The 12,225-nt window shown below is 36.0% G+C and overlaps 1 protein-coding gene across 2 annotated transcripts in view; it reads right to left on the bottom strand.

Annotated features, from left to right (window-relative positions):
- FUT8 (fucosyltransferase 8) overlaps positions 1-12,225 on the bottom strand; it is a 207,073-nt gene that overhangs the window by 60,992 nt on the left and 133,856 nt on the right. For both annotated transcript variants that reach the window (XM_081049403.1, XM_081049404.1), the window contains one exon: positions 6,333-6,447. In XM_081049403.1, coding sequence (XP_080905529.1) covers positions 6,333-6,447 — 115 coding nt within the window. The remainder of the gene's footprint in view (positions 1-6,332; positions 6,448-12,225) is intronic.

The raw sequence follows: 12,225 nt of genomic DNA, 5'->3' as shown, positions 1-12,225 counted from the left end.
CAGGGTACACATGGATTAAATGCTCACTGATGAAGAGAGGTCAGGGTGGCCAGTAATGAGCAGAATTGATGAAAACATTCCAAAAATTCGTTGAATTGTGCATCAATATCATTGGCTGACTGTGAGAAGCATAACAGACCAAGTAAACATCAAAAGAGAAACAGTTAGGAAAATCTTAACTGAAAATCTTGGCAGGAGAAAGGTGTGTGCAAAAATGGTCCCGAAGAAACTCACTGATGAACAAAAAAGCAAAGGAGAGTCGAAGTTTGCCAAGACCTTTTGGAGAGGCAAAATGATGTTTTGGGCCATGTTATCACTGGTGATGAAACACGGGTGTACCAATACGACCCTAAAACAAAGCGTCAAAGTGCACAATAGAAGTCAGACAATTCTCCATGACCAAAAAAGTTCTGTTAGTCCAAGTCAAGAGTCAAAACGATGTTGCTATCCTTTTTTGATATCAGAGGGATTATTCATTATGAATTTGTACCAACTGGACAAACAGTTAACCAAGTTTACTATTTGAAAGTGCTGAAAAGGCTGCGTGAAAAAGTTAGACGACCTGAACTTTTCGCCAACAATTCATGGCTCTTGCACACGACAATGCACCAGCTCACACAGCACTGTCTGTGAGGGAGTTTTTAGCCAGTAAACAAATAACTGTATTGGAACACCCTCCCTACTCACCTGATCTGGTCCCCAATGATTTCTTTCTTTACCCGAAGATAAAGGAAATACTGAAAGGAAGATATTTTGATGGCATTCAGGACATCAAGGATAATATGATGACAGCTATGATGGCCATTCCAGAAAGAGAGTTCCAAAATTGCTTTGAAGGGTGGACTAGGTACTGGCATCGGTGCATAGCTTCCCAAAGGGAGTACTTCGAAGGTGACCATAGTGATATTCAGCAATGAGGTACATAGCACTTTTTCTAGGATGAGTTCTCGATCTCAATTGTCAGACCTCATATTTGGGCCTTAAATTTATTTTAAAGAATTTTTCCTGTCCAAGAATAATGGGGTCAGACACATCTTGTATGGATGGAGGACTTCTCTCCATAATCTGAAATACATGTTTAATAGCTTCAAGAAAGCATTCCTTGTATGACCTGACCACTTTCCATTTCAAAGACCATCCACAGTCACTAGAATCCATATAGGAAAAGAGAAATTTGCTATTTCTCCAATTAGTTGTAATTGTTTGTAAGTTGTAATTATTTGTAATTGTTTCACTATTATTTGTAAGTGAAGAAAAACCATATAAAAAACAAAATAGTTGTTCTCCATTTTCACATCTTTTTTTCTCTCTCTCAAAAAAAGGAAAACTATTAACCTACCAATTTCCAATAAAAGTCCTATTCAAAGCATAAACAAATAAAACAAAGCCCCCAAAACAAACAACAATCTTTTACTACTGCTACTTTTTATATACTTTATTTAGATTCCACCTGACATGGTCTAAATTTTGCTTAAAATGTCAACTTTGAGGCGAGGCAGGAAAAACATCATCCTGTATCAGAAGACCAATAATTTCAAGTTAAACTGGGAATAATCTATATGCCCTAACTAGGAGCTCTCTATCATAGTTGCCAATTTCCAACTTTACCAAACAAGAAACTAAAGTACTGTGATGTCTTTCATTGTAAACTTAATATGAGCTGATTAGAATTTAATATGAGCTAATTAGAAACTACAAAGTAAATTCTAATAACCATAATGAAAAGAGTTTCTTCCATGTCATTCAAGTCTATAAAAATGACTTACATTATGCTAAAATGTGGACTCATAACAAAAATATCATCAATGTGCAGTTTTTAAAATGAGCCTGAATACAGTATCAGAAACTACAGAAATATAAATAATAGCACTTTCTCAATTTGCTATGATTTATATAGCACAAAAATAAACATCAGCACAAAATGGAATTTAAAACAACCCAACGTTACATGTTCACTTTATGGATGAAGAACTTTTTAGATAAATATATAAAGACTATAAGACCTTAAAAGATTACTTGATCCATTCTACTTGAGCCTAATAGCATAGCAGGGATTGTCCTCAATCAGACTAATATAATCTTTTAGTCAGTTTAGGCTTTTTATACTATGCCATAGGGCCTTCAACTCTAAAGAGAAAATAATTTTAATTAAGAGAACTATGGAACTTTGTCCCACTGAAGTCCAGTTGCCTGCCCTAAGTACCATTTTATTTTCCAGTTATGTTTTGTGAAATTGCTTCTCCCAAGTAATACTAAGGTACAGGATAAATGAATAGAAATCTAAAGTTGAAACCAAACTGAACTGAACTATATGACTGTGAGACAAGCAGGATTTTCATGAGACATAATGATATTTGCTCAATTCAAAGGATTGCAGAAAGAAAGGCTTAGATTTAAAGTGAAACCTATTGTTGATTAAGACAGAGGCTTACTCTAGGTTGTTTTCTTTGTACTAGGCTTTGCATTACATTTTAAACAAATCAGAATTTAAAAAAATGCTTGTTGGTTATTATGAGAACTGATAAATTTCAGTATGAGTAAAAATCTAGTAAAACTGAAAATGTTTCAACTACCCAATCCAATCACTGAAAGTAAATTATAAAGTCTGAATTATTTGTCAGGAATACAATAAGGTATTTAAATGACTAAAGTCTCCCAAACAGGTTTAAAATATTTAAAACATTTGCTTTCATTATATCTTTCCTATTATTCCCTACTCAGATACAAATTATTGTCCTCTTTTATATAAGTGATGGCTGATGGGCTAAACAAGGACAGCATTCTAAAATCTCACTAATAAGTTACATGAAATGTTTATTTTTATTTTGAATACAAGTATCAAAGGTCAATGATTTCTTTTCTTTACCTCAGTTTTTAGCTTTATTTCCTACTATACTAATTTTCTAAGCCCCTGGAAGTCTTTCAGAATTTAAGTTGCTTAAATAGCCTTTTTACACTAATACTTCACTTAAAGTAACAGTATGGGAACACCAATAGATTTGAATACCAAGAAAAGTTGTAATGGACAAACAATGTAATAATCACTTAAAAATCTGTACAAATAGCTCCACTCTTTTGATTAAACTCTCTACTCCATTTTGTTAAACCAGTGACAAATCATTGTTTTTAAAGTAGCTGTTGTCCTTAAAAATATACTGGAAATAAATATTCCAGTTAGAGAAAGCATTCCTTACAAACACATTCTCTATCCAGAGAAAATGAAGAGTGAGAGTGTGTGGGGACAGAGTCCCAGAAAGCAGTTTCCAGGCTCTTGGCCTCTCGTGGAAAGGTGCTGGCTTGGGTAGTAGATGGCCATCAGCTGTGACTAGCTGGCCATCAGCTGTTACCAGTTAGCCATTAGCCACTGATATAACTGCTGTGGCTGTGCTGGTTCGTTGGTTGGTTGGCAGAGAAGCGGCCAGCAGATTGAGGATCGTGTGGCTCCTGCTTCCTCTGTCTCCAACCCAGCAGCCAGCGAGAAATAGTGGTAAGAACCCCCTGGCTCCCTTGGGTGTTTCTTTTTGGCATTCTTGTGCGGGGAATGGGACCAAAGACCCCACATGACAGAGTGAGTGGCATCTTTAACCTCTAACAAATAAAATGTTAAAAATATAGTTCTTGACTTCAAAGAACTTTTAGACTGGACAGAAAAAATGATCATGAATACATTAAATAATTAAATAAAAATAGTTTTCTAAAATATGTTTTTTTACTGAGACTTTCCCCATCTTCTTGAATATTAAAAATCACTTTTTCTTTTTCAATGGAAAAAAAGCATAAAAGTAATAATTTATTAAATAATAATATTTGAAACTGAACTTAAGGTCCAAGTGAAATGCTGTTTTGCTATAGCCTAAAAGATTAAAAAGCCAATTAGTTTTAAATCATTCGCATGACTTTCAAGTGAAACCTCTTATACAGAACAAGAGAAATCAGCATATAGAGGGTCAAATTTGCACTATAGGTGAAAGCAGTTGGCCAGTTAAAAACCAAGAGGAAAATAAATACTGAAGCAGGTGGCAGATAGTTGTTATAGTGTGGAGAGCTGAACTATGACTAAATCATAGTTTAAATATAATTTTTGTTGGGTGAAAATGTAATGAATATGTAGAAATGGAAGGAACTCAGAAAGCAAAGTTATTTCCATTTTAAATGAAGATGATAGTTCTGCACCACCAGCTGTTTATAGTTCATTGAATGAGGTTCTAGTTGATAGGAGATAATTACCTCTTCCCTCCAGGAGGCAAGTGTTTCTCATTCTGCAGACACCTCTGATGAATGGCCACGGGAGTATGAGACCAAGACAGCATGCCACGATCAGTTTGGTTTTTAATGATCTCTTTAAACACTTGATTTTCTATTTTTTTCTATTTAAGTATAAGAAAATGTGTACCTTAAAATATACAGAACCAAGGCACTGGCTATTATTTTGCTTTTATAAGACACTGGAACCTTGAAAGAAGAGTGATTGCACACAGAAAGTGTACCATCAATAGTATTAGAAAGAATAGGCATGGTCATTTCAACTTTTTGTGTGTTGAAGACTTCTACTTACTAATTCACTGTTTTTCTCTCTAAAGACTACTCTAAGTTCCTTGTCAGTAATGATGCCTCCATTATCTCAGTCATTTCAGCCTTCACCTACTTGGAAAGGCCTATCAATTCTATCTTCTCAACCTCTTTCAAATGTGCCTCTTCGTTTCCAATGCAAACTGCCACCCACCTCACTATTTCTCACCTGCTTTATGGTACTCATATCCTAAATGGTATCCTTGTTTCTAGTCTCTTCCAATACTAACATAGTTCAACCAAAATACTATTTTTAGATTAATATCACTAATGCACCACTCTCATCATGCCATTCCTATGTGTAAAAACATTTCAAAAGTAGGTTGTAACTCCAAAATAGAAAAAGAGCTTACAGCAGATGAAGCAAACACACACACACACACACACACACACACACACACACAAAAAAAAAAAAAAATCAAAAGTAAATCAATTCTATCCAGACAAACATTTAAGATTGGGTACATATATTAATAACCAGAAGAGAACACCAAAAAATGAAAAGAATAAATTTAAAAGAAAGTTGGAGTTTACCCTTAATTTCTATTTCCTATTTGTTTTTATAATGATTTTTATGCAATAAATATTTCAGTACCACTTACTGTTTATACACCATAAAGCTTAACATGTGCCCAAGGACCTCTGCAATCTAATTCCCAAAACTACCTTTTTTCAGCTTATGTCCCATCCCTCCTTTTCACATAGCCCAAAACTCCAGACAAACTAAAACATCCCATCTCTCACTGGGTTCCTGTACTGCTCTTTCCCAGCTACGGACCATTACTTACATCATACATATTCTTCAGCCAGTGTGTTCTTCATGTTTGTGCATCTAAATCCTGCCTGATTATTAATTAATTAATTTATTTATTTATAATTGCCTGTCAGAGGCTTTTTTTTCCTTTTTTTTTTTAAGGAGGGCACAGCTCACAGTGGCCCATGTGGGTATAGAACCAGCAACCTTGGTGTTATCAGCAACACGCTCTAACCAACTGAGCTAACCGGCCACCCCCGGTTATCCTTTATAGCTTAGTTCAAATAATACCCTTTCTACAAAGCTATCCCTGACACCTTCCTCCAATGAGCATTTCATCTATATCTCTTGTCTAGAACATAGCACATTCTATTTTGCACTGTAGGGGCGGTGAGTGTGTGTGTGTGTGTGTGTGTGTGTGTGTCAGAAGTAGCCCTCCATAGGGCAAGGGACTTTTTTAGCCTTCTTTGTATTACACTCAAGACACAACAGTCTTTCTGAATAAATATGTAAAATGAGTGAGTAAATACTCTCAAAAAGCAAGGGCTTAGCATTATAATCTCAAGATTCATCCGTGCTAAGAGAAATAAGTCAGACAGAAAAAGTCGAGAACCATATGATTTCACCGATACGTGGTATATAAAACTGAAAACAACAAAAGAACAAGACAAACAAATGAAGAAACAAAAACTCATAGACACAGACAATAGTTCAGTGGTTACCAGAGTGTAAGTGGGGAGCAGGGTGGTAGATGAGGGTAAAGGGGATCAACTATAGGGTGATGGAAAGAGAACTGACTCTGGGTGGTGAACACACAAAGTGATACAGATGGTGTATTACAGAATTGTACACCTGAAATCTATGTAACTTTACTAACCAATGTCACCCCAATAAACTTTAATTACAAAAAAAAAGCAAGGGCTAAGAAGTCTAAACACCAACAGCAACTCTTAGTTTTATTATGATTTTCCTTCTTTTTTCACTCAAGTTTATTTCTTAACCGTCTTACCTGCAGATACGTTATTCTTCGCTGGACCAGGTCTGTCAGATCTTTGGCCTCTTTTTCCCGCCAATCACCTGCTCCGTCTGTTTGTTTGAGGTAGTGTAGGTCTGTCATTATAGACCTATCAAAGCAAACAACATTGGAGGTCTTACTTATTTGGACTTCCTCGTAGGATTACACAATCATGAGAAAAGAATACAATTCTTTATAAAGATTGATGCTCACACTGATGCCCATACTTTTATTTTCTACCAAGTCTGTGAAATTCAACAATTAGTCTCTAACACCCAAGATTCATTCCTACTGGAAACTTTTACTGTTGAGAAAAACCTACCTGTTTACCCCCCCAGACCAGTCAGCTACACTTATTCCCAAACATAGAGTACTACAAAGACCAGAGAAGAGTGGATACCCATGGCAAAAAAAATAGGTAGACTAAATTAACATAAGGGAGAGAAATAACTTGATTCCAATGTTTGAATACTACATTTTTTTGTTCTGTACTGTCTACTGTCATTTCATGTCCCCTCTTAAATTTTCTATTTATACTTTAACACTTTGAGTGGTTAGAAAAAGATCAGAGAAAACTTTTGACATAACTCTTATTAAACAATGGTCTAAACCAAGAGTCAGCAAACTTTTTTCTGTAAAGGGCCAGGTAGTAAATAGTTTGGGCTTTGTGGGCCTCTGTTGCTTCTATAGCAAGAAAGCTGCCATAAACAATATGTAAATGAATGGGTGTGCCTGTGCTCAAATAAAATTTTATTCAGGAAATAAGCTATGAGCCAGATTTGGCCCTTGGGCCATAATTTGACAATGCTTGGTCCAAACTAATTAAAATGTATGTTAAGATATAAGATACTTTCCTTTCCCTCTTTTGTGTAGCATCAGTACTTTCAATTATAACATGATTGGTTTCCTGCAAAGTAAACTAAAATACCCAATAATCTAGGAAGAGGAACTTTAGGGCTGGTACAGATGGTTTTATTTACATTGTATTAAATAAAAGCCATGACTTGCATTTACGAATTAAAAAAAAAAAGTAAAAAGCAAGACTGTCTCTAACACGCTCTACCAATCTGTCAGCAAACATTTTGTCAATTTCTGACCACATATCACCACTGGCACTGCTTTCTACCAGTGAGCATTGAGCCACCAACTGAGCCATGATCTTTTCTCACCTTAATTTTATTACAGTCACCTCTGAACAGGTCTACACCCTGCTTCCACCCTTGCCTACCTCTACAGTCCATTCTCAGTACAGCAGCCATATCCTGTTAAAAATTCAGTCATATAATGTACTCCTTTGCTTTTAACATTGAATGGGCTGTTCACCTCACTCAGTCAAACCCAGAGTTATTACTTTGACCTATAAAGACCCAGACAATATGGCCTTCCCTTACCTTTTTGATTTCATCTCCTACTACTGTCTTCCCTGCTTACTCTACTTCAGCCACAGTCTGTCACCAACCCCTGAACATGCCGGGCATGTTGCTACTACAGGGCCTTTGCATTTGCTCTTCCCTCCCCTCGAATGCTCATTTCCCAAATACCCATCTGTATGGCTGACCCAAATGTCCTTCAAATCTTTGCTCATATGTCAACTTCCCCATAAGGCTTTCCCAGGCTATCTCACTTGAAAATTCAACAATCACCATCAGCATTCATTCCTTGGTGTTCCCTCTCCTCCTTCTCTGCTTTATTTTTCTCTAAGTAATTATCATCTTCTAATATACATCATTACTTCCTTACTTTATTATTTTTATCCTCCTACTAGAATTGAAGCTCCATGAGAACAGGGTTTTTATTTTTATTCTTTTAAATCATCATTTGGAATAGTGCTGGTCACACAGAAAATGTTTATAAAGTATCTTTGAATAGGTACGTAAACAAAAAGTAGCAAAAAAAATTTCAAAAATTTTAGATGAGATAATGTTGATAATTTTTACCTTTCACAAATCCAATTTTGTGATAGAAAGGTTTGGGGAATAATCTTTAACTAGTTACGACACTAGCTTCATCCTTCTCTACGCTTGTCTCTATACTTTGTGTTAACTCTTCAGTTTAAGAGATGTTTATTAAATATGTGTTATTTGCTTGTGAAAATTACAGTTAGAAATTTATTTCTATTTGTCAGAAAAGTACATATATAAATAAAATACACCGTAATACACTTCTAGAAATTACCTACAATAATGGTATTAATTAAAAACATAAAACATTAGCAGGAGGTTCAAAAAGTACTTAAAGAACACCGGCCTGTAATGTTAAATAATAACAACAATTAATAGGTATTAAGTTCTTACAATGGGCCAGACACCTATCCTAGATGCTTTTCATTATTTCATTTAATCCTCATAACTACCATATAAATCAGATAAGGAATGTGAGGCAGTGAGAGATTTAAATAATTTGCGCAAAGTCACAAAGTTCAGAAATGCAGAGTGGGAGATCAAACCCAAGTAATGCGATTCTAAAGCTTGGGCTTTTACCTATCACACCAAAAAATGTCGAAGTAAGGGGTCTGGAGTACAAAAATGTTGACTCTGTTCAATGTAAATATGCAAAATCAGAAAGTCTGAATAAGAGGAGAAAAGAGCTTTTAGAGCCAGACAGACCTATTTCCCAGTTTTAGCTCTACCTCTTACTAGCTTTGTGTCCTAGGAAAGTTATTTTGACATCTCTGAGACTAAATTATTTCATTTAAAAGTAAGTATTATAATACCTTCCATATAGGTTTTTAAAAAATGATTAGTGATAATATATACAAAGTCGTAATATATGCGGTGGCTGTTTGCTGTAGACTGAATGAATATCTGTGTCTCCCCCCCAGATTCACATATTGAAACCTAATGCCCAATGTGATTGTATTAAAAGGTGGGGCCCATTTTGACTGGAGTGAGGTGGTATCTCATTGTGGTTTTTATTTGCATTTCTCTGATGGTTTAGTGAGGTTGAGCATTTCTTCATATGTCTTCTTGCCTTCTGTATGTCCTTTTTAGAAAAATGTCTCCTCAAGTCCTCTGCCCATTTTTTAATTGGGTTGTTTGTTTTTTTGGAGTTGAGTAAGTTTTTTATAGATTTGTGATATTAATCCCTTATCAGATATATCATTGGCAAATATCTTTTCCCATTCAGTAGGATCCCTTTTTGTTTTATTGATGGTTTCCTTTGCTGTGGAAAAACTTTTTAGTTTGATGTAATCCCACATGTTTATTTTTCTCTTACTGCCCTCGCGCGAGGGGATATATCAGTGAAAATCTTACTCCGGGTAATGTCCATGAAGTTTCTTCCTATATTTTCTTCTAGATATTTTATGGTTTCAGATCTTACATTTAAGTCTTTAAGCCATTTTGAATTTATTTTTGTATATGGTGTGAGGAGGTGGTCCAGCTTCATTTTCTTGCATGTGTCTCTCCAGGTTTCCCAACACCACTTATTGAACAGACTGTCTTTACCCCATCGTACTATCATCAATAAATCAAGAAACAACAAGTGCTGGCGTGGATGTGGAGAAAAGGGAACGCTAGTGCACTGTTGGTGGGATTGCAGATTAGTGCAGCCACTATGGAAAACAGTATGGAGGTATCTCAGGAATCTGAAAATGGAACTACCCTATGATCCAGTAATTCCACTCCTAGGCATCTACCCGGAGAAATCCAAAGCTCCAATTCAGAAATCAGTATGCACTCCTATGTTTATTGCAGCACTTTACACAATAGCCAAGATATGGAAACAACCGAAATGCCCATCAATAGATGACTGGGTTAAGAAGCTGTGGTACATTTCTACAATGCAGTATTACGCAACCATAAAGAAGAAAGAAATCTTATCATTTGCAGCAACATGGATGGATCTAGAGAACATTATGTTAAGTAAAATAAGTCAGAAAGAGAAAGACAAGTACCATATGATCTCACTTATATGCGGAATCTAAAGAAAAGAATATGTGAATGAACTAATCAGAGACAGTTTTGAGGGCACAAAGAAAAAACCGAGAGTTGTTAGATGGGCGGGGGGAGAGGGGGTTGGGGATAAGGGGAAAGGTGAAGGGATTTGGAAGCAGCTGGTAACCACAAGATGGCCTCAGGGTTTTCTGAAAATTAATTTGGGGAACTTATTCAATAATGTCGTAAAGATTTTGTTGGGTATCCGATGGACATGCGTCCTATTTGGGAGACCACCTCAGAGATACTGTGGATGCCTGATCATGGCATTGCACACCAGAAGCTAAACATTAATGAATGCCAACTATAATTTTATATATATAATGTGATGGCTGGGTGTGAGGTCGGAGGGATAGTGGATGGGGGGAGGGGGGTTCACAGTGTGAGGGATATAAATGATGAACGTCTAAGTATTACCTTGTCTTGTACACCTGAAACTAATAAAAAATAAATAAATAAATAAATAAATAAATAAATAAATAAATAAATAAATAAATAAATAAAAGGTGGGGCCCATGGGAGGGCCCACTGAAATCCCACTGAACTCCGAAGCCCCTTCCACCATATGAGGACATGGTAAGAAGTTGCTGTCTATGAACTACAAAGAGGACCCTCACCAGACACCAAAATCTGCCGGCGCCTTGATCTTGGACTTCTAGTCTCCAGAGCTGTGAGAAATAAATTTCTGTTGTTTATAAGCTACCCAGTCTTTGTTACTTTTGTTGTAACAGCCTGAACAGACTAAGACACTGCTATTTATGCTAGCATGCCTCAGAGAGTTGTTTCAGAGCTTTTACTTTGTGAAGAGGACCTACTAATAACCCAACATCTCAGAGGAAGGACCCATGGGGTGTAGATGACAGTAATATGCGGTACTGAAGTTCAGTCAGAAAAGTGATCCACTACCCGGTGCCTTATAACACCCTGAAGAAGTGGAGTGATCAGTGAGAACGCATGAAGCAGATGATAAAACCAGTCCTCAAAAACTGGGACTTATCCAGGAGTACATGACATAGCCTCAGTTCTCTTAACTACATATTAAACAATTTAGTAACAAAGCAATGGCTGCTCACAGGAAAAACGAAAATCTTATTTACCCTCATAGAAAACTATACACAATTAACAGAGAATACCTGATAATAGTCCCTTTCAATGAAGCAAAACTATTAATAATACACAAATAAAATTAAAATCATAGCCACAGTTTAGAATGTCCACCCAAATAATAGAGGAACAGCTTTACACAATGCTTTGGAACAACAGGACACCTGTGAAGTATTTTAGGCACATGTTTAACATGTCAGCATTATCCACACACAAGACACGCTGCAGTTTGCCCAGTTCCATGTTTACCTTTTTTAAACAGGGCAAGAGCCTAATATGTGATGCTTTATCTTTTTTATATTATCTTACCTAAGATCCAAAACATTTTCTTTTTATGAAAAAAGAGAAATTTTAGGTGGAAAAATCAAACCTACAACTTGCTGCCTCCTTAAGAAATTAACTTGCAGTCTTACCCCCTGAACAGATGTTTAACTTTTAAGTTTTTCCAAAATTAGAAAACTGAGGCCCCTATGGACTATTACGTAGCCTACAATATTCTTTTATAGTTTCTGGGGGGAAAGGCACCATGCATAGGAAATTGTGTGAGTTGGTCATGGAAACACACAAGAAGGCTTTAACTATAATTGAGTTATAGGGCCAAGATGTAAGTTTATCTCAATTATTTGCCCAGTTTTGTAAGACTCTCATCACTCTCATCACACTCATCACTCTCATCACACTCATTATTTTTTATATGTCATAGATTTCATCATATCCAAATGTGGTCATTTGCTTTTTCCTACCCATCAAATGGGAGTGATCACAAAATCTGTTGCAAGCCTCAACTTTAAGTAGCAGTATTGTCTCTCGAGATGTAGTACAGTGTGAATAACCAACTATTAGCAAAT

The sequence above is a fragment of the Rhinolophus hipposideros genome (assembly GCF_964194185.1).
Source record: "Rhinolophus hipposideros genome assembly, chromosome: 5".
NCBI classification, from domain to species: Eukaryota; Metazoa; Chordata; class Mammalia; order Chiroptera; family Rhinolophidae; genus Rhinolophus; species Rhinolophus hipposideros.
The sequence above is the reverse complement of the archived record's forward strand: the minus strand, read 5'-3'. Positions and strand labels throughout refer to the sequence as shown.